The sequence below is a fragment of the Muscardinus avellanarius genome, assembly GCF_963383645.1.
Source record: "Muscardinus avellanarius genome assembly, chromosome: 21".
Taxonomy (NCBI): Eukaryota; Metazoa; Chordata; class Mammalia; order Rodentia; family Gliridae; genus Muscardinus; species Muscardinus avellanarius.
Genome location: NC_137807.1, coordinates 8974214 through 8996984, shown reverse-complemented (window position 1 = coordinate 8996984; position 22771 = coordinate 8974214). Strand labels below are relative to the sequence as shown.

Genomic DNA, 22771 nt, shown 5'->3' with positions numbered 1-22771 from the left:
GATTGTCATCCCAGCATTCGGGAGGCTGAGACGGGAGGATCGCAGATTCAAGGCCAGCCTCAGCTACTTAGTGAGGCCCTCTGCAACTCAGTGAGACCCTGTTTCAAAATAAAGAATAAAAAATAGGGCCGGGGTGTAGTTTGGAGGTCGAATGCCCCTGGGTTCCATCCCCAGTACTGTGGGGGGAAAAGCCATCTCTTGACAACCAGTGTTTCCAGATCGCAGCCCTGCAGGCCCGTGAGAAGTGATGATTCACCGATGTGCGGCCACGGGGGCCGCGATCCGGTCGATGTCGCTTAGGAGGAGACTAAGTTCTAAGCAAGTAGGAAAAGACGGAAAGACGGGAGGGAGGGAGGGAGGAAGGAAGGAAGGAAGGAAGGGAGGGAGGGAGGAAGGGAGGAAGGGAGGGTTAACTCAAGTCTGATTAGAGGAAAAACAATCAAATAGCAGTAGAGTTGGTGTCAAGATCTGGTGAGAATTTGTGAAGATAGAATGCAAATGACAGACATTCAGGAAATACACATAGAAGCTCAGCCTGTTAGGAAAGATTTGGGAGGTCCCCTGCTGCTGGGAACAGTCTAGACCCTTGTGTTTTATAAAATCTCCTCCTCCTCCCCTCCTCCTCCTTCTTCCTCTTCCTCCTCCTCCTTCCTCTTCCTCCTCCTCCACCTTCTCCTCCTTCTCCTCCTCCTTCTTCTCCTTCTCCTCCTCCTCCTTCACCTTCTCCTCCTCCTCCTCCTCTTCCTCCTCCTCCTTCTTCTCCTCCTCTTCTCCTCCTCCTCTTCCTCCTCCACCTTCTCCTCCTTCTTGTCCTCCTCCTCCTCCTCTTCCTCCTCCCCCTCCTCCTCTTCCTCCTCCTTCATGTGGGCACTGAGGATTGAACTCAGGCATTCTACCTCTGAGCTACAACCCTGTCCCATTTTCCATTTTGTTTGGAAACAGAGTCTCACTAGGTTGATGAGAGTCTCAATACACTGCTGAGTCTGTCCTCGAACCTGGGATCCTCCTGTCTCGGCCTCCCAAGTACCAGGATTACAGGCCTGAGCCACTGTGCCCGGCTCGGGCCCTGCCTGTTAAAGGTTCTGCCACTTTTCAATCCAAGGCTTCAGCAGATGGGCCTTTAGAGGGGTATTTACGCGAACCACAGCATGTGCGGACGGCCTCTGTCCTGTGATGAGTGGCTCGTGAGCGTGACAGGGCCAGCCTCCAGCCCGCCCCGCCTGCTCGGGGTCCAGAGCAGTCTCGGCCCCAGCGAAGCCGCAGCCCCCTCGGGGCAGAACATCTTCTATGTGAGATGCTGGGACCAGAAGGGTTTGGGTTTTTTTTTTTTTCTGCGGTATTTGGGGTGGAGCCCAGAGGCTTTCTACCTCCGGGCTATTCTCCCAGACCAATTTTTATGTTTTATTTGGAAACAGGATCTCACTGAGTTGCGAGGGCCTCACTAAGTAGCTGAGGCTGTCCGCGAACCGCGATCCTCTGGTCTCAGCCTCCCGAACGCTGGGATGACAAGCGGGCGCCACCATCCCCAGCGACCCTGTTGCAAATTAAACATTAAAAAGGGCTGGGGGTTTTGCTCAGAGGTAGACTGCCCCTGGGTTCAATCCCCAATACCCAAATCAAGAACTACAACAGAAAAGGAAGTCCAGCTATAGCAAGAGACCCTTTGGGGAAAAAAATGACGATACAAGCCAGGCATGGTGGCAGAGCACCTGTAATTCCAGTACTTGGGAGGCTGAGACAGGAGGATCACAGGTTTGTGGTCAGCCTCAGGAACTCAATGAAAGACCCTGTTTCAAAACCAAAAACCTAAAAGGGGCCGAGGGTGTAGCTCAGAGGTAGAATGCCCCTGAGTCCCATCCCCAGTACCACGGAAAAAATAAAACAAAAAAGTTGACAACATATAAACAGAAACGCCATTTCAAACCATCTCGAGGGATTCGCGGGCCGGGGACCCCTTGAAGGCTGCTGACCTTCCGTGGGAACCTCCCCTCCTCTGTCTCTTCCTCTCTGACCTTAAATGAACTTCAGCCCCTGGCCACAGACGACCATTTTTCGACTGCAAGCCTGCGCACTCTGGTTTGTGGTCGGGGGAACCCGCGCGCCCAGTTAGGAGCAGTGAACGCTTTGCGTGTGTGTCTGTGGTACTAGGGATCGATCCCGGGGCGTTCTAGGCCTGAGCGACACCTCCAGCCCTTTTTAGTTTTTGTTGGGAAACAGGGTCTCCTTAGGTTGTTGAGAGCCTGTCTGTGTCGCTGAGGCGGAGGCTGGCCGGCCTCCAATCCTGTGATCCTCCGGTCGCAGCCTCCCAAGGACCGGGATTCCAGGCGTGTGCTACCAACGCGGGACTTTGCTCAGCCCTTTGGCACACGGTGGGCTTTGTGGGAGAAGAACCGCCCCAGCTGAGCTCATGAGCCATCCCTCACTTCACCGCGTAACTGTCTTTTTTCCTTTTCTCTTCTGACGGGAAGGCTCAGGGGCTTTTCTCGGAGCCAGTCTCCCGTCGACTGTTCGGCGTGGCTGACTCTATTCCCGTGCAAAACCCCTCACGTCCAGAATGGAATCCCCCTTGCACGAGCGGAACTCTGTCCCTCATGGCTACCCTCCCCCGGTTTCTCCCTCCTCCCAGGACCCTGGCAAATGCTCTTCTGCTCTCTTCTCTCTGTTGGGAGTTTGACTATTTTTGACTCCGTGGAGGAGATCTGCGGTGTCGATGTTTTGAATCATCCCCGATCAGAATTCAGAACATTCCTGTCCCAGGTCACCGTGTTGGTGCAAATGAGAGGATGTCTTCTTTTGCAAGGCTGTATAGTATTCCATCGTGTCCGTCCACTCCGTTTGCTCTCCTGTTCATCTTTGGATGGACGTTTAGCCTGTTTCGCCATGTTGGCTACTGCAGGTAGCACTGTGGTCGGGGAGGGGGCGCAGATGACTCTTCGCCAGGCCACTGCCAACTCTTCTGGAGTATGCCCGGCGGAGGGATTCCTGGAGCACATGTTAGTTCTACTTTCAGATTTTAGTGGAACTTCTATTATGTTTCCCATAATGGTGGTGCCAAAGTCATATTCCCACCAATGATGTACAGGGGTCCATATCCTTGTCAGCACGACAGACAGACAGACAGACAGACAGACAGACAGACAGACAGACACAGGAGTGAACCCAGGAGCATTCTGCTTCTAAGTTACACCTCCAGCCTATCTATCTATCATCCATCTGTCTATCTATCTATCTATCAATCATCATCATCTATCTAACTATATTTTGGTGGGTCTGGGGATGGAACCCAGGGGCATTCTGTCTCCGAGTTACATCCCCGCCCTATATTTTATTCTTTATTTTTGAAACCAGGGTCTCACTAAGTTGCCGAGAGCCTCACTCAGTAGCTGAGGCTGGCTTCGAACCTGCGCGATCCTCCTGTCTCAGCCTCCCAAGCGCGGGGATGACAAGTGTGCGCCACCACGCCCGGCAACCTCGTTTCAAAATAAAGAATAAAAGAGAGGGCTGGGGGTGTTGCTCAGAGGTAGAATGCCCCTGAGTTCCATCCCCAGTACTGCAAAATACATAAATAAAAAAATAAAATAAAATAAAATAGGGCTAAAGTTAGATAGAACGCCCCTGGGTTCAAGTCTCAGCTCCACCAAAAAAATATAAAAAATGAAAAAAAGAAAAAAAGAGAAAGAAACCAAGGATATCCACGTGGCCTAACTTCAGAGTCTGAACTTGAAGCTCCACCCTGATATTGAATTACCTAGAGCTTCAACAACAACAGAGCCCGAAGCCACCAACCCCAGCTGTCACCAGCAGCGGGAGGGGCGTCTGTGAGTTTCTCGGCGCCCCTCACACCAGCCGGCCCGGCCGAATCCGTGCCTGGTTGTGCTCACCACCGCCCTGTGGGGTCAGCTCCTTCCTGCCCTCCCCAGCCCGCGGGGTCACGCGGGCTCAGCAAGACAGTGCTCGCAAGGCGCACGCTGTAACCCCAGCACTTGGGAGGCTGAGGCAGGAGGATCCTGGGTTGGATCTTAGCAACTTAGCCGGGCCCAGTTTCCAAATAAACAATAAAAAGGGCTGGTGGTGTAGCTTGGAGGAAGAATGCCCCTGGGTTCAATCCCCAGTATCAAAAAAGAAGCAGGAGGAGGAGGAGGAGAGGGAGGAGGAAGAGGAGGAGAAGGAGAGGAGGAGGAGGAGGAGGAGGAAGAGAGGAGAGAGAGGAAGAGGAGTAAGAGGACAGGAGGAGGAGGAGGAGGAGGAGGAAGAGGAGGAGAAGAAGAGGAGGAGGAGGAGGAGGAGGAGGAGGAGGAGGAGGGGAGGAGGAGGAGGAGGAGGAGGAGGAGGAAGAGGAGAGGAAGAGGAGTAAGAGGACAGGAGGAGGAGGAGGAGGAGGAGGAGGAGGAAGAGGAGGAGGAGGAGGAGGAGGAGGAGCGAGGAGACATCTTAGACCCTTCAGAGTGAGCGTTCTTGATTTGTACCTGGCTGACCCCTGCCCGGGTGCCGTCCCCAGTCCCCGGCTGTGCCCACACATTAGCTCAGGATGACCCCCCTGCATATCAGAGCGTTTATAAGCCGGGCGGGCTCTCCTGGGGTGGCAGAGCCTCTCTAATTTTGGCCCCTTGGGCGCGCTAGCCGAAGAGGCAGCGGCTCCGGAGCCCAGGGCTTGTGCCGCCTCCCGCGGGCTTCTGTGGTTTGCAAGCAGCTGCCAGGAGTCCGGGGAGGGGGCATCGGCACACAGACACAGAGCCCCCCACAGGCCAGCGCCCCGCCACCTGCTCCCGTGAAAAGGCCGATTCAGCCGCGGCGGGAAACCGGTCAGGGGGTGCTCGTTAGCGGCGGGGGCGCAGGGGCCTCTGGCCACGGGTTTCAATTTTCCCTTGTAACGTTTTACAACCCAGAGCCCGTGACAAGGGCGTCATTGAGCGGCCGGCTCACGTGGAACAGAGCCCGGGAGGCCGGGGTGCGGGTCCACACCAGGGAGGGTCGAGTTTTGGGGGCCCCTGGTGCCCTGCTGCTCCTGCAGTCGCCGGGATGTGGTGCCGCCGGCCCATGGCAGGGAGACACTCGAGGCCCAGGTTTGCAGACAGTCGGTGAGCTAGTGGGGTCCTGGGGGTGTAGCCAGTCTCCTACTGTGTTATCACCAACGGGCCGGACGGCCTGGCGTGCCAAGCTGAGCCGTGCAGGCAGCAGGGCTCATCGAAGTGTGAGCTGGCCGGCAAGGGCTTTGGGGTAGGACTGTCATGGCGCCGGCTCAGCTTCACCCCTTCTGAGCTGTGGCATCTGGGGCAGGTTGCTTCACCTCTCTGAGCCTGAATCTCCTTATCTCAGAGGAACGGTGAGCGCCGGGCGTGGCGGCGCACGCTTGGAATCCCAGCATTGGGGAGGCTGAGACAGGAGGATCGCGGTTCGAGGCCAGCTTCAGCTACTTGGGCCCTCCGCGACTCAGTGAGACCCGGTTTCAAAATAAAGAATAAAAAGCAGGGCTGGGGGTGTAGCTTGGAGGTAGAATGCTCCTGGGTTCCATCCCCAGTACTGGAAAAAAAAAAAAATAAAGTAAGTCTGAGTCTGAACCAGGCGTGGTAGTACTCACCTGTAATCCCAATACTCAGAAGGCGGGACAGGAGGATTGCAGGTTCAAGGCTGGCCTCAGCAACTTAGTGAGACCCTGTTTAAATAAACAAATGAATAAACAAATAAGTAAATAAATGAATAAGTAAATAAGTAAATAAATAAATGGGCTGAGGGTGTAGCTTCAAGGTAGAAAGTCTCTGAGTTCAATTTCCAGTACCCATCCTGCACAAAATAGATAGATAGATAGATAGATAGATAGATAGACAGACAGACAGATAGATAAATAAACAAGCTGGACATAGTGGTGCACGCTTGGGAGGCTGAGACCGGAGGATCGCGATTCGCCGACAGCCTCAGCTACTTAGTGAGGCCTTTGCAACTCAGTGAGACCGTTTCAAAATAAAGAATAAAAAAAAAAATAGGGCTGGGAGTGTAGCTCGAAGGTAGAATGCCCCTGGTTCCATCCCCAGTACAGAGAGAGAGAGAGAGAGAGAGGGAGAGAGAGAGAGAGAGAGAGAGGAGGAGAGAGGAGAGGGGAGAGGGGAGAGGGGAGAGGAGAGAGGAGAGAGGAGAGAGGAGAGAGGGGAGAGGGCGCCCAACACGGCTGTGAATCATGGCTGAATGTTCCTTTGACTGGCTCATCCGTTGAACCCAGTAAAAGTCACCTCTTGTTTGGTTCAGTCTTTCCCCCCGCTTCTCTCATCTGGTACCGGTAGAGACGCGTCTCCCCTTTTCCCGTCCCCAGATGTTGACATCTGCCGGGGCACTTGGACCACTCGTGCTTTAGGTGCTGAAAAGGGCACTCCTGATGGACGAGGAGGCAGGCCCGCCCAGCCCGAGCGCGGCAGGGAGAGGCGGCGCTCACCGGGCGGCCAGCTTCCCCTCTTCTGGGTGTGTCCATAATCAGAAGCAGGGTTAGGCTTTCCAGTGAGTAATTTTGCATTCTGGCAGCGTCGGCGTCGGAGAATTCCTGCAGTCCATTGATGATGCATTCTCTTGTAAAGTCCCCCGGCCAACATTTTTGGGGAGTTATTTTTCTTTAATTAAAATGAAAATAACTGTCCCCATTAAAACAAACAAAAAAACCCAACAAAAAACAAACATCAAAACCAAAGAGATTTCCCCCTTTCTGCTCGGAGCACAGACGGATCAAGGGCTTGACCTGAACCGACCCAGACCCACGGCCGGCAAGATTTGACAATTTTTGGAGCGTTTTATTATTATTATTATATTCTTTCTTCTTCTTTTTCCATTACGTAGCTTGGACCGCAGACCCAGAGCTATAAAGTTAATTTCTTTCGTTTCAGCCTCCTGGCCCCAGGGGGAGCTGACTACAGGCTGCTCAAAATGGCTCTGGCTTGGGCCTGAGGAGGCTGGGCCCCCGGGAGGCCGGGCAGGGAGACCCGGGTCCCGGAAGCTCACAGGCCCTCTGCGTGCCCTCCTGCCACGGATAAAGGCAGGGGCAGCGGGTGGACGCGGTTACACCTGGGGGCAGGAGAAGGGCCGTTTGAGCCCCCGACTCTGCTCTTATAGAAGCAGGAGTTATGCTTTAAAAATGACACTTGATCTTAGCCAAAAGGCCGAGAAGCAACGTGCTTTGAAAATTTAAAATACACAGTTGGGTGTGGTGGCGCACGCTCGTAATCCCAGTCCTTGGGAGGCTGAGGCAGGAGGTCCAAGGCAAACCTCAGCAACTTAGAGAGACCCTGTTTCAATAGCTGGGGGTGGTGGCGCACGCTTGTAATCCCCGCGCTGGGGAGGCTGAGGCAGGAGGATCGTGGTTCGCGGCCAGCCCCAGTGACTTAGTGAGGCCCTTTGCAATTCAGCGAGACCCTGTTTCAAAATAAGGAATAAAAAATAGGGCTGGGGGTGTAGCTTGGAGGTAGAATGCCCCTGGGTTCCATCCTTAGTATAAATGAAGAAGGAAGGAAGGGAGGAAGGGAAGGGGAGAGGCGGAGTTTTGCTCAGCCTTAGAAGCACGCTAGCTGAGGCTGTCCTTGAACCTGCGGTCCTCCTGTCTCAGCCTCCCAAGTGCGGGGATTATAAGCCTGTGCCACCATCCCAAGCCTTTTTTTTTTTAAACTTTAAAACAGGGTTTCATTAGGTTGCTAAGGGTCTTGCTAAGTTGCTGAGGCTGGCCTCGAACCTGTGATCCTCCTGTTGCAGCCTCCCAAGTACTAGGATTACAGGTGTGCAACCCCACACTCCACTACCAGCTCACTTTAAAGATAACATTCAGAGGTGAGGTTGAAGTAGCTCTGGGTTCATCTAGCTTCTGTGTATATGGGGGGGGGGCTAGGAATTGAATCCTGGGTCATTCCACCTCTGAACTACATTCCCAGCCCTATGCTGTTTATTTACTTATGCATATTTATTTATTCTTTTTTTTCGTGGTACTGGGGGTGGAACCCAGGGGCCTTCTACCTCTGGGCTATACTCCCAGGCCTATTTTATATTTTATTTTATTTATTTATTTTTGGTGGTACTAGGAGTAGAACCCAGAGGCTTTCTATCTCCGGGCTACACTCCCAGACCTATTTTATACTTTATTTGGAAACAGGGTCTCACTAAGTTGCCGAGAGCCTCACTAAGTAGCCGAGGCTGGCTTCGAACCTGCGCGATCCTCCTGTCTCAGCCTCCCCAGCGCGGGGATTACAAGCGTGTGCCACCACGCCCGGCTCCCCCAGCCCTATTTTTTTAGCCTTTTTTTGTTTTTTTTTGAAACAGGGTCTCACTGAGTTACAAAGGGCCTGGCTAAGTGGCTGGAGCTGTGAACCGCGATCCTCCGGTCTCAGCCTCGAACTGGCCTACGGTACAAAGCGCGACTGGGCTTTGGGATGCGGGTCGGAAAGCGAGGCCCTGCGTGCGCCTGGCTCCTCCTCGGACGCCCCTTCGGGTTTTTTTCTCTGATTCTTTGACCTGTGGCTCATCGGGGGGGGCGGGGGGGGGCTTTGTCTCAGGGCGCTGAAAACCCTGATTTCCCGGTCTTCTCTCTTTCAGTAAAGAATACCCGGTGGTGCCCCGGAGCACGGTGAGACAGAAGGTGGCCTCCAACCACAGCCCCTTCGGCAGCGAGCCGCGCGCGCTCCCCGCCCCGGCCAACCTGGGCTCCCAGTACCAGTGCGAGAATGGCGTCTCGGGCCCCTCCCAGGACCTCCTGCCCCCGCCCAACCCCTACCCGCTGCCCCAGGAGCACGGCCAGCTGTACCACTGCACCAAGAGGAAAGGTGAGCCCGCCTGCGCGCCTTCCCGGGCCTCTGTCGGTGATGGGCAGAAGTGATCTTTTATTTAAAAACCGTAAGCCAGGCAGAGTGATGGCAAGATTCTAGGCAACTCAGGCATTCCGGTACAACTAAAGATCTCTGGACTCGTCTTCTCCCTGCCAGGGGTCGGACTAATTTGAACTATCCAGAGCTTTAAACACACGCACGCGCACGCACACGCACACACACGCAGCCGGGCGTGGCGGCGCACGCTTGTCATCCCAATATTTGGGAGGCTGAGACTGGAGGATCTCAGGCTCTCGGCCAGCCTCGGCTACTTAGTGAGGCCCTCTGCAACTTGGCGAAACCCTGTTTCATAATATAAAGAATAAGCTGGGCGTGGCGGCGCACGCTTGTCATCCCGGCATCCGGGAGGCCGAGACAGGAGGATCCCGGTTAGCAGACAGCCTCGGCTACCCTCTGTAAATTAGTGAGACCCTGTTTCAAAATAAAGAATAAAAATAGGTCAGGGGGTGTGGCTTGGAGGCCAAATGCCCCTGGGTTCCAACTCCAGACCTGCAATAAAATAAAATAAACAATAAAATATAGGGCTAGGGGTATAGCTCAGGGGCAGAACGTCCCTGGGTTCCATCCCCAGCACTGCAAAAACAAAACTAAAAATGCAAAACCACACATGCAACTTTTTTTTTTTGGTGGTACTGGGGATGGAACCCAGGGGCCTTCTACCTCTGGACTATGCCCCCACACCTATTTTATATTTTATTTGGAAATAGGGTCTCTTAAGCCAGCTGAGGCTGGCTTTGAACCCGCGCGATCCTCCTGTCTCAGCCTCCCAAGCGCGGGGATCACAAGCGTGCCCACCACGCCCGGCTCACACATGCAACTTTTAACACACGACCATACTAAACATATTTCGCAATTTGAATTCTTTTGTTTCAGTTTTGGTTTTGAATTTTCTTTTGGTGCTGAAGATTGGAGTCTGGAATTCTTTTGTTTCAGTTTTGGTTTTGATTTTTCTTTTGGTGCTGAAGATTGGAGTCTGGGGCATTGTACTTCTAAGCTATACCTCTTGCCCCTTTATCTTTTTGAAACAGGGTCTCACTGAGCTTCTGAGGGTCTCGCTACATTGCTGAGGCTGGCCTCAGACTTATGATCTTCCTGTCTCAGCCTCCCAAGCACTGAGATTACGAGCGTGCGCCCCACGCCCGGCTCCGTGGAGCAGTTTCTGAAGTCATTGAAGGCAGCCGGGGTGGGAGGACGCAGGTGGAGGCCGCAGAGACGCCAGCTCGGCTCCTGGATCCTCCCGTGACTTCAGCTGGGCGTCTTAACCTCTCTGGGCCTCTTTCCCACTTTGTGAATGGGGGTGGTTTTCAAGAGCACTCAGAAACGAGTCCAGGTGGGGATGGCCGCCTCCTGAGATGAGGGAGGAGAAGGACCGGGAAGGCACGGCAGCCCACGCCCACAACCCGCACTCGTCAGTCTGATAGGTTGGAAGAATCCCACCTTTTATATTTGGGAATTGTTATGGATATAGACAACTTGCTTAATTGAGCTCTTTAAGTAACCCCCCCCCCCCCGCCATTTTTGTGGTCTTGGGGATTGAACCCAGGGGCATTCTACCTCTGAGCTACACCCCCTCTCTCCCAGCCTTTATTATTATTATTATTATTATTTTATTGTGAAACAGTCTTGCTTAGTGGCTGAGGGTCTTATAAGTTGCTGAGAGTGGTCTTGAATCTGTAATCCTCCTGTCTCAGTTTCCTAAGTACTGGGATTTATTTTTTAATTTTTTTATTTTGTGGCACTGGAGATTGAACCTCGGGGCCTTCTCCCTCTGAGCTACTCCCCCAGCCCGATTTTATTTCTTATTGGAAACAAGGTCTTGTAAGTTGTGGAGGGCCTGGCTAAGCTGCAGAGGCTGGCTTCGAACCCACGATCCTCCCATTTCAGCCTCCCGTGTACTGAGATTACAAGCGTGTGCCACCACCCTGGGCTAAGTATTGGGATTATAGGTGCGCGCATGCCATCACACCTGGCCAAGTTTCTCTCTTTTCTAAAAAAGACAAGATTGTGCTTCTGGGCTCACGGGACTTGTCTCATAGGCCCGGTGGTCCGAAGACATCATAAAATCAGGCAAGTCGTCCAGTGGCTGAGGGTTGGCTCAGTAAGCTGGAGCTGTTTTTCTTGTAGAGGTCCAAAGCTTTGTCTCCGGTGTGGTCTCTTGCACCCCCAAAGCCCCAGCAGACAACAGGGTGCCTGTGGAAGTCTGGTATCTAGTGCCTGGACTTTTAGAAAAAATGATAGCTCGGACCTACAAGCACCGGTTCAGCAGCTGAGGTTCCGGGAGGATTTTCCTGTATTTTAAAGGGGGTAGAAGCCGTCATTGGTCTTAATACTGGCCCAGGGAGCTGACCTGGGGACGCCTGATGTTCACAGTTCCTCGAGCCCATCCAAAGTCCTTGGACTGTGCAGGCCTGAACAGTATCACCCCATCAGCCTCTGGCCGCACTCCCAGCCCATCTGCTGCCGGCTGGGCTGGAGACCAGATGCTGCAAGCGTGTCTGCCCCTCCGGGCTCCGGCACGAGGTTCAGAATGTCGCCTGGGACACAGGTCCCGCTTTATGTTATTTAAAGGGCATCCTCCTCTGTCCTGGGACAAGCCTTTCAACAACATTACGCAGTAGGTTCTATTATTTTATATTTTATTTTTCTACTAGGGATTAAACCCAGGAGGCATTCTACCTTCGAGCTATATCCCAGCTCTATTTTTTTTTGTTGTTGTTTTTTAATTTGGAAACGGTCTCTTACTAAGTTGCTGAGACTGTCCTTGAACCTACGATCCTCCTGTCTCTGCTTCCCAAGTCCTGAGATTACAGGCATAGAACGCCGCTCCCTGCTGCCACTGGTTCTTGAACTGGAATCCAAACCCAGACTTGCAACTCTGTAGCCTGCTCCAGAGCGATACTGTATCCTGTCTCTGTTGCCGCTGCTTATTAGTTATACTCTTAAAATTTCATCTTCTAGTGCCGGGCGTGGCGGCGCACGCTTGTAATCCCCGCGCTTGGGAGGCAGAGACAGGAGGATCGCGCAGGTTCGAAGCCAGGCGTGTGTACTGGCTTAAGAGACCCTGTTTCCAAATTAAAAAAAAAATACAAAATAGGTGTCTGGGAGTGTAGCCCGGAGGTAGAAGGGCTTCCAGGAACCCCAGTACCACAAAAAATAAAAAATAAAATTAAAAAAAAATTTCATCTTCTAGGCCGGGCGTGGCGGCGCATGCCTGTGATCCTTCCTAATACTTAGGAAGCTGAGACAGAAGGATCACAGGTTCAAGGCCAGCCTTGGCAACTTAGTGAGACCCTGTTTCCAAATTAGAAGTAAAATACGGGTGAGGTTCAGCTCAGAGATAGCATGCCTCTGGGTTCAATCCCCAGTGCACCCCCCCAAAAAAAAATCATCCCCCACTGGAGACCTGCTTTAGAGACTGGGTCAAATGTGCCGATTAAGAGCTCACCAGGTTTGAATTAGGGAGCTCCATCGATGAAATTAATGCCAGACCCTCAGAAGAGGAGGAAGAAGTTGAAAAGAACCAATGCTCATTTTAGGTCCAGTATTTACCACAGCATCCTTATAAGTGCGTTCTGGGGGGACGCAGGGAGAAGGCTTTGAAAGCAAGGCTAAGGAACCCCTTTGATTATGGGAGCGCCCGATACTCGCGGGGCGTCCGCAGCATCCTTGGGCGCGCTGAGAGGAGCTCGGCGGGGCGGCTAGGGGAGCTGGAGTCGGTGACTTGCTCTGTTGTAGAAATAATCGCAGAGGCAGGCGCCGTGCGGCTGTGTGGCTATGGGTGGGCTGCTTCACCTCTCTGGGTCTCCACTATCTTGGACATAGGATGAAGATAGCAATAGAATCTGCCTGGATAGAGTTGTGACGAAATGGAATGAAATAGCCCTCTAAATGCTTGGAGCCACGGGCGGCACGTCTGAGGGCGCAGGAAACATCCCCTGGCCTCTGTTCTGCTCAGTGCAGAGTTCACGCTGGTACGAGGAGGCCGGGCGTTGTGCACGGAATAGTAAAATTAGAAGTACACTTGTGATCCCAGTACTTGGGAGGCTGAGATAGTATTCCCCCAGCAATGTAGTGATTCTCAGCAACCTGGCGAGACCCTGTTTCAAAATAAAAAGATAAAAAGGGCTGGGAGGTGTAGCTCGGAGGCAGAATGCATCTGGGTTGGATCCCACCACTGCTACCGCTACAATAATAATAATGATGTTATGTGGGCATGCTGGCGCATGCTCGTCATCCCAGCATTCGGGAGGCTGAGACAGGAGGATCGCGGTTCCCGGACAGCCTCAGCTACTTAGTGAGGCCCTCTGCAACTCAGTGAGACCCTGTTTCAAAATACAGAATAAAAAATAGGGCAGGGGATGTAGCTCTGAGGTCAAATGTCCCTGGGTTCTATCCCCAGTACTGTAATAATAATAATAATAATAATAATAATAATAATAATAATAATAATATATTGAATGCTATAAGGGGATGTTCGGAGTGTTAATGTATATCAAGTCAGAGTGTGGGCTTGGTGTGGGAGATGGGGAGGGATTGGGGTGACCTCTGAGGAGGATGGGGTGGGCCGGGAGCAGGGGGAGCCGAGGGGGTGTCTGGGTAGAAAAAAGTGTGCACAAAGCCCCTCTGAAGAATGAGCATGAGGCCAGGATGGAGGGGCCCAGTAAGGGGAAAATAGAAATTAAAGGCCAGAGAGAAAGGCTTGGACCTGTTCAAGCAGCCAGCTCCTACCAGCTACTAATATTTTATTCTTTTATTTTGGGCTTCTGGGGATTGAATCCAGTGCCCCACCCCCTCAGCCCTATTTTATTTTATTTTATTTTATTTTATTTTATTTGGAAGCAGGGTCTCACTAAGTTGCCGAGGCTGGCCTCCAACTTGCAATCCTCCCTCCTGTCTCAGCCTCCCCTGTACTGGGATGACAAGCATACACCACCGCCAGCACCACCACCTCGTTGCCATTGTAATTCCATTGTAATTAGGGACTTCATTCAGGCGGGCTGCCCTGGGAGGAGGGCAGAGGAGCCCGCCCGGGGCTTTTGTTTAGAAGCAAGACGCTTTCCTGTGACAGCCTGGGACAGGATTGACACCAGGGACCTGTTGAGAGGCGGCTGTAGGCCCCGGAGGTGGGAGATGGGTCTGGGAAGCCGCTGGGATGGGGGGCTCTGGGTGTGTAGGTGTGACAGGTAGAGATAATGTTTTGAAGAATTGCCCGTCTCCAGGGATTCAGAAACAAGGGCCCAGAGAGCTGGAGGAACTTAGCTAGCCAGTGGCCCAGCCCCTAATTCCCACCCAGGCCTGGAACTCGGGGCGCTGGAGGTGTACCCCACCCCAAGAAGGCCTCACACCTTTCCAGAAACCTCTGCCCTTCTCACCTCCCTCCGCCCCCCAGAAGGGATCCCTGGGCGACAGGGACGTGGCAGGCCCTGCCTGTCCTTCAGGGAGACAGCAGATAGCCGTCCATAATCTGCACCTGATAAGGAATCCGTCAGCTTCCTTCCAGTTTGGGATCCCTGGGAAGCGATAACTTTCTGGGTGGCTCCCAGTCCCCGCTCCTATCTCATTTCCCCCCTTTGTTTCTCTCCTTCCCCAGCCAGCCCAGAGCCCAGATGTCAAAGGGCCCGAGGGCCAGGGGCCTCCGTTATGTTTGGACCCGGCTGTCTCCAAACTATCTGTCCCGATGGATTGACTCAGAAAAGCTGGGAAGGCCCTTTATCAATGCCACTCAACCATACCCAGGGGGCCCTGGCTGCCTCTCTCTCCACCTCTCACCCCGATTCCCCGCCCCCTCCCACAAGCGAGCAATCGCGGCCCAAAGAAAGCACCGCAGCAGAGCAGTGTAGGGAACAGGGTCTTCAAAGGGGTCAGGGGTGGAGAAGATGCGGAGGGGAGCTGGACATTGGAGAGGGGTTTGCAGGCTGCCTTTTCTCCTGGCGGTGGCACGCATTTAAAAGCATTTTCACGTTTGTTCCTCCACTGGAGCCTCGTGGCGGCCTCTGAGCTGGAGGAAAGGGTTTCACCCCTGTTTTGCAGCGGAGCAAACGAGGATGTAGATTTGGAGCTAGATTCTAAGGTTCTGTGGTCCATGCGCTTCTGTGGTCCATGCGCGGCAGGTCTGGGATGCAGTTGTCAAACGCACGGGTACTGAGCACTGACTGCATACTGAGCACTGTGCTGGGGGCTTGCGATAAGCAGAGGACGAGGAGGAAAGGGCGCCTGCTTGCTCATGGGACAGATACTAAGCCAGAAAATGAGTTAAGGAGTTCAGGTAGGGGCGCAGTGACATTTTAACCCAAGTCTTTTGATTCCTAGTTGAGTTTCTTCTAGCAATGCCATTTGCTTCTTTTTTATTTTAATCTAAGTGCTAAGAGGAACATGTGCATGCATCCCCACACCATCCATTCATCTACCTATCCACCCATCCGCCCATTATCCACCTCTCTATTCTCTCATCCATCCACCCACCCACCCACCCATCTATCTCTCCACCATCCAACCACTCATCCATCCATCCATTCATTCATCCATCCACCCATCCACTTACCCACTCATTCATTCACCCATCCATAAATCCATCCATCCATCCATCCATCCATCCATCCATCCATCCATCTATCCATCCATCCACCAACCCACCCACCTACCTACCCACTTATCTACTCAGCCATCCATCCATCCATCCACCCACCCACCTATCCATCCACTCATCCATCCATCCACCCACCCATCCATTTATCATCCTTCCATCCACCCATCTACCCATCATCCATCCATCATCCATCCATCATCCATCCATCCATCCATCCATCTATCCATCCATCTATCCACCCATCCATCCATTCATCCATTCATCCATCATCCATCCATTTACTCATTAATTAATTCATCCCACCCAGCCACCCATCCATCCATCATCCATCCATCATCCATCATCCATCCATGGGGGTCCATGTTACTTTCCCTGTTGGCACAGCATGTTGAGTTGCATAAAAACAGAAAGCCCAGGGCCACCTCTCAGAGAACTGTTTTGTGAGTCCTTGTCCCTTCTGATTTGCTGAAGGTCATTTGCCACTGAGCTCAGGAGTGGCCACTGACCATTCTGGGCCCCCGGGTCTCTGTCCACAGAGTCTTGACCATGGTCCTTCATCTGGGTGAGCCCAGGTGCGAAGGCAATCCCCCACTCGGGGCACTGCGACGCACTTGTTCAGTGGCGTTAGTAATCAGAGAGCAGTTCTGTGAGCTCTCCGCCTCTGGAGTCCACTCAGACGCCTCTGAGTCTGACCCTCCGAGACCCACCTGTCCTGTCTTCCAAGAGGGGAAAGAGGATAAAGGGCAGAGACCTGGGTTATTCGAACAGATAAGGTGTGAGCCAAGAGGTGTCAAAGCTCTCTGCCGACTCATTCTGCAAGGGAGACAGAAACCACCCCGTGCCTAGTATTAATTATCTCAACTAAATCCCACACGAGGCCGTCCCCCTTTGTAGCCAAGAACTGAGATGGGAATGGCTGAGTGATCCACCCGTGGCCACGTGGTCAGCCAGTGAGCATCAGAGGCTTAGCTCGGTGCCTTCAAACTGCATTCTGGGTCCGTTACTCAAGTCCCATCACCCCAAACCAAACACATTTAGAAAAAGGCCAGGGGCCCGGGTATTTTTCCAGTGCCAGCCTGTGGCAGGTGATCACATCAGAAAAGACTTTCCTGTTATTTATCCAAGAGGCTCAGGTGGGGTCAGGAGAGACATCATAGAACTGGCCACACTTAGTGTGTACTTGGGGGTAGATCCGTCTCCCGAGATAATCAAGCCGGGCGTGGTAGCGCACGCTTGTCATCCCAGCATCCGGGAGGCTGAGACCGGAGGATTGTGGTTCGCAGACAGCCTCGGCTACTTAGTGAGGCCCTCGGCAACTCAGTGAGACCCGGTTTCAAAATAAAGAAGAAAAAATAGGGCTGGGGGGTGTGGCTTGAAGGAAGGTAGAATGCCCCTGGGTTCCATCCTCCCCAGTACGCAAAAAAGAAAGAAAGAAAGATAGAAAGAAAGAAAGAAAGAAAGAAAGAAAGAAAGAAAGAAAGAAAGAAAAGAAAAAAGATAACTTCATGTTTGGCCCGTTGCCCCACTGCCAGAGCCAGAATGACTTGGACAATGAAAAGAAAGCAAGCCAATCATAACCTATAACCAAACCATAACGCGTGTGTCTCACGCTGACCCGACATTCCGGCCCTTGGCCTTGGAATTTCTTTCCAACCTGGTGAGGACCGAGAAAGAATTCGGGAATGTTGGGGACCTGCTTTCATCAGCGAGCCGGCGCTCAGTGTTTCTTTGGACTCCGCCTCCCATCACTGGGGGATTAAAGCCTGGAATGTATAATTTTACGATTTTCCAAAAATGTGTTCCGGCCCTTTTCCTTATTCTTCTTCCCTCCCCCCTTTTCTTTTTACTTGTAACAATCTGGAGAGGGAACAGAAACTTGAGAGTAGTTAGTGTGCTTGTTTTTTTCTTTGTCTCTTGCCAGGGGTACCCTGCAGCTGTACTTTTCTGTTATTGAGAAAGGGAACGCCTTGATATAAAAATAAATAAAAAACGAAGGTTATGGGTCCAGCAGCAGTGGAAACAAACCCGATTTCTGGACCTGGTGGGTGGAAAGAGGAAGGCACAGGAAGGGAGGAGGGAGAAAGGGCAAAAACCAAACTGGGGGTGGCCGAGTCCTTGCGACGCCACGGCAGACGCCGGCTCGGAAGGGCGAATGTGGGCTCGCGCATCTGGAGGGCTTCCAGCATCTGGATGGCCGCGTGATGTAGAAAGAACACCTGGAAGAATGTTACAGTTTGGGGCATCCTATGGGTCCCAGATGCGTCCCTGAGAGACGCTAGCTAAAAATAAACTTGCGTGTTCTGAAGCGGGTCCGGCCGTAACTGCAGGAAGGCAAAGTTTGACCTACCTTGCGGTGGTGGGTGGGGTCTCACTTGGAAGATATTACAGATGGAGACGTTTGTCAGGACCCCAACCCAAGCTTCTGGATGGGGGTCGAGGGGCTGTTTTGCAAACTGGTCCAAAGGCCAGGGGTTGCTGTTCAGTGCTTGCCTCCTGGGAGCTTTGTATCCGAGGACCACATCCTGGTGACAGGATGGGCTCCAAGAACAGGGGCGCGGCTGCCTCGCTCTCTGCCCATCTCCCCTCCAGCAGGTGGCAGGCTGCCGGGCACGCGGGTGGGCTGCAGTCCCATCTGTGGACTGAGCAAGTGCGCAGGGCTGGGTATCAGAAAGCCACACGGCTGGAAAGACGCCAGGATCTACCCCAGCTCCTGCCCAGCTCGGTGACCTTGGACGAGGCACTCTTCTGAGGCTGAGTTTCTGCTTCTGAGAAACGGGAAGAAAAGCAGATGAGCTGCGGAGTCACTATTACTATGAGGTTAGAGTAGGGGCACTTAGTAGGCGCTCACTAAAGAACGGCCATAGTTTAGTTCAGTCCGGCCACGAACCGTCAGAGGAAACAGCTTGGATGCTCCAGCCTGCCCTCCTCTCTTCCCTTCCCTTTCCCTTCCTTTCCTTTCCTTTTCCTTCCTTCCTTCCTTCCTTCCTTCCTTCCTTCCTTCCTTCCTTCCTTTTTGTGGTACTGGTGATAGAACCCGGGGACGCTCTGCCTCTGAGCTACACCCCAGCCCCATTTTAGTTTGAAATAGGGCCTGAGTAGCTGAGGCTGGCTGTGAACCTTCAATCCTCCATCTCAGCTTCCCAAGTACTGGGATTACAAGCGTGCACCACCCACCACACCTGGCTCATTTTCTTTGTTTCTTTTCTTTTCTTTTTTTTTTTTTTGGTGGTACTGGGGTTCCTGGAAGCCCTTCTACCTCTGGGCTGCACTCCCAGATGTATTTTATATTTCTGAAACAGGGTCTCTTAAGCCAGCGCTGCTGGCTTCGAACCTGCGCGATCCTCCTGCCTCCGCCTCCCAAGTGCGGGGATTACAAGTGTGCGCCACCACGCCTGGTTTTATTCTTTCTTTGTTTCTTTCTTTCTTTCTTTTGGTAGTACTTGGGGTGGAACCCAGAGGCGTTCTACCTCCAGGTTATACTCCCAGACCTATTTTATATTTTATTTGGAAACGGTCTCACTAAGTTGCCGAGAGCCTCACTCAGTAGCTGAGGCTGGCTTTGAACCTGCGCGATCCTCCTGTCTCCGCCTCCCAAGCGTGGGGATTACAAGCATGCGCCACCACGCCCAGATTATTTTCTTTGCAGCCCCCAAATACACCTATTTTTTTCCTTTTCCTGCCCTTTCTCTCTCCCTCTCCTATGCTGAGGATCAAAACCAGGGTGAGGCAAGCACCCTGCCACTAAGCTACACCCCATCCCCAGACAGAGTTTCCTAACAATCACTGGACCAAACCTCCAGTTTGGAGGGTCCCGTCCCAGCCGGGGAGCAAACCTGAGCTGAGGTTCCCATCTTGATGGGCTCCCGAGGGTCGCCTCCGTGACGGAGCAGCCAGAGCCTGTGGCATAGATGAAGTCTGTCGCGGGGTTGACGGGCAGGTCGTCTTCGCCGCTTGGTGGGTCTCCACGGATGCCCGTGCTCCGTCTCAATTCTTACCACCAGGGAGGTCAGCATCACTAACCCTCACCTGGAGAGAGGAGAGCGAGTGTGAGGGAGGGTGCTGGCGCCTCACAGGTGTGAGGTGTAAGGACCAGTTGCAAACCCAAATATGTCCAGGCTCCTTCACCCGGGCGCTGGGTCTCAGGGAGTCCTCGGACCTCCAAAGTTGTGTAAAAAACTTGGGATGTGCACGCAGTGTTCAAAATGTCATCTTCCAGTGTACTTTGCTAGGATACAGCTCAGCCCAGCACCTTTGTCGGTTCCCAGAGGAGCCCATGGCCCTGAAGTGGTTAAGGGAGACTGTCTTTCAGAGAAACAGGTCTCTCCCCTGCCCCTCGCCAGGGTCTCAGGATGCGCAGAGGGAGCGGCTGGTTTGGCAAGGAAACAGCAGCATATTAATTTATTGAATTATAATCAGCAGATATTGGCTGGTTACACAGCACATCGGGAAAGGGGTTTATTGAAGCTCCTTTTGTCCATTGATCCGTCCATCCACAAATTCAGCATTCATTTACCCATGCGTCCATTACGTACCCATCACCTGTCACTCATCATCCAGTCATCTGTTCCTTTATCCATCCATTCATTCATCCACCCATCCATCATCTATTCATCACCGCTCCATCACAGTTATCCATTTACATATCCACCATCCATCCATCCATCCATCCATCCATCATCCATCTATCATCCAATATCCATCCATCATCTATCCATCATCCATCCATCATTTATTCAACATCCATCATCCATCCATCCGTCATCCATCCATCTATCCATCCATCCATCCATCTATCCATCCATCCATCTATCCATCCATCCATCTTTCCATCATCATCCATCCATCCATCCATCCATCATCCATCCATCCATCACCAATCCATCATCCATATATCATCCATCCAACATCCATCCATCATCCATCCATCCATCCATCCATCCATCCATCCATCCATCCATCATCCATCCTTTGTCCATCCACCCATGCATTGCATAAATACTTATTGCATACCGTCTCTGTGCAGCATGAGCGTGACGAGCAGGACTTTGTGGTCAGGTTACTGGCGTCTACTCCTGGATCCTCCATTTCTCAGCAGTTTGACCCCAGTGAGTTTTTTTTTTTTTAAAAAACCTTGTGTGTTTCTTTTCACTCATCTAAAAATGAGACTCATATAGGACCTGCCACATAGGTTTGTAAGAGGATTAAATGGGCTGCAAGCATTGTGTGTGTGTGTGTGTGTGTGTGTATGTGTGTTTACTGTTATTGTTGATGCTATTGTTACTATTACTACTGGATGGACCTGTATTACATTCTAGGGATATAGTGACCGGTAGGACAATGCTGTGTGTGTTTTGTGTGTGTGTGTGTGTGTGTGTGTGTGTGTGTGTGTGTGTGCGCACGCGCGCATGAGACACTGGGGATTGAACCCGGGGGGGCATTCTACCTCTGAGCTACACTTCCAGCCTTATTTTATTTTTATTTTGAAACAGGATTTCACTAAGTTGTGAAGGGCTTTGCTAAATTGCTCGGACTGACTGCGAACTTAGGATCCTCCTGTCTCAGCCTCCAAGGACTGGTATTACAGGCGTGCGCCACCACACCCAACTCGCTGTCCTGTCTTCAGAGAGTGTGCAGGCTGTGGACGAGGAGAGATGATCTTGCTAGTCATTGCTATTTCTTGGGCATTTCTTGAATCAAGTCCTCAGCACACGTTTTCCCATCGAATCATCACGACTACTGTATCCATAAGCTCTTCTTTTTCTTTTTTTGTGGTACTGGGGATGGAACCCAGGGGCATTCTACCTCCGAGCTCCTCCCAGCCCTATTTTTTATTCTTTATTTTGAAACCGGGTCTCACTGAGTTGCAGAGGGCCTCACTAAGTAGCTGAGGCTGTCCAGGAGCTGTGATCCTCCAGTCTCAGCCTCCCAAATGCTGGGATTACAAGCGTGCGCCACCACGCCCGGCTCTATCCATCAGCATTTTTGTAGCTATAATCTAAAAAAAGAAAATTGACCATATAACTTAGAGGAAAGAAGATCGATTTTCCTACGATTTCAGGTTCAGTTTATGTGAGGCTGGGGACCGCGGATCTCAGGACATGGCGGCAGGAATCGAGAGAGACATAGTGTGTGGGCTGTGCTCCTCACAGCATGGAGGGAGAGCAGGGAAGGAGGGACCCTGTAACACCTCTAAGACCGCACCCCCAGGGACCGCCTCCTACCCGCCTACCAGGTGCCGCCCTGGCCAATCCCTCCGATGGGCTCACCCACTGCTGGGATTAGAGCCCTTGTGACTCAATCATATCAACCCTGAATATTAATAAACAAGCTCTTTAGGGGACATTTCTACCTTTTCCATTCGGCAGATGCAGACATGGAGTGCAGAAAGGTCGATCTGCCTGCTACGAGCCCCACAGCCCTCCGTCCCCTCTTTTTATCTGGTTGGAGGCTGGAGCTAGCCGACTCCAGGCCTTTGGCCAAGTGCTATCTGCTTTGGGCTGGTCCCCACCTCATCTCATTGGACCTCTTCTTGTATTAGCAGACGAGGAATGCTCTACCGCAGACCATCCCTACAAGAAGCCCTACATGGAGACGCCCCCCAGCGAAGAGGACCCCTTCTACCGCTCCGGCTACCCCCAGCAGCAGGGTCTGAGTGCCTCCTACAGGACAGAGTCGGCCCAGCGGCAGGCCTGCATGTACGCCAGCTCCGTGCCACCCAGCGAGCCGGGGCCCAGCCTGGAGGACCTCGGCTGCAACACGTGGCCCAGCATGCCTTCCTACAGCAGCTGCACGGTGACCACGGTGCAGCCCGTGGACAGACTGCCCTACCAGCACTTCTCAGCTCATTTTACCTCGGGGCCCCTGGTCCCCCGGCTGGCCGGCATGGCCAACCACGGCTCCCCGCAGCTCGGGGACGGCGTGTTCCAGCATCAGACCTCCGTGGCCCACCAGCCTGTGGTCAGGCAGTGCGGACCCCAGCCCGGCCTGCAGTCTCCCGGCAGCCTGCAGCCCCCCGAGTTCCTCTACTCCCACGGGGTGCCCAGGACCCTCTCCCCGCAGCAGTACCACTCCACCCACGGGGTTGGCATGGTGCCGGAGTGGAGTGAGAACAGCTGAAGCCAGGCCTGCCTCGCCACAGACACTTGCTAGAGAGAGAGAGAGGGAGAGAGAGAGGGAGAGAGACGGCCATACAGGGAACCCCACCAACGAGCATCTTCACGTCTACACCCGAGGCGATCTCATGCTGATCTAATCAGTGACTTGTAGCCGCCATCTTAAAAAAATATATATATATATATTTGTCTCTGCCCTTCCGTCTCCAAACTTCAGAAGCCAA

At 52.7% G+C, this 22771-nt stretch overlaps 1 protein-coding gene across 1 annotated transcript in view; it reads left to right on the top strand.

Moving 5' to 3' along the window:
* Positions 1-22551, top strand: part of TBX5 (T-box transcription factor 5) — a gene marked incomplete at its 3' end in the record, with an annotated part of 46511 nt that extends 23960 nt beyond the window's left edge. The window contains exons 7-8 of the mRNA XM_080717992.1: positions 8560-8786; positions 21977-22551. Coding sequence (XP_080574118.1) covers positions 8560-8786; positions 21977-22551 — 802 coding nt within the window. The remainder of the gene's footprint in view (positions 1-8559; positions 8787-21976) is intronic.
* Between the last annotated feature and the right edge of the window lie 220 nt (positions 22552-22771).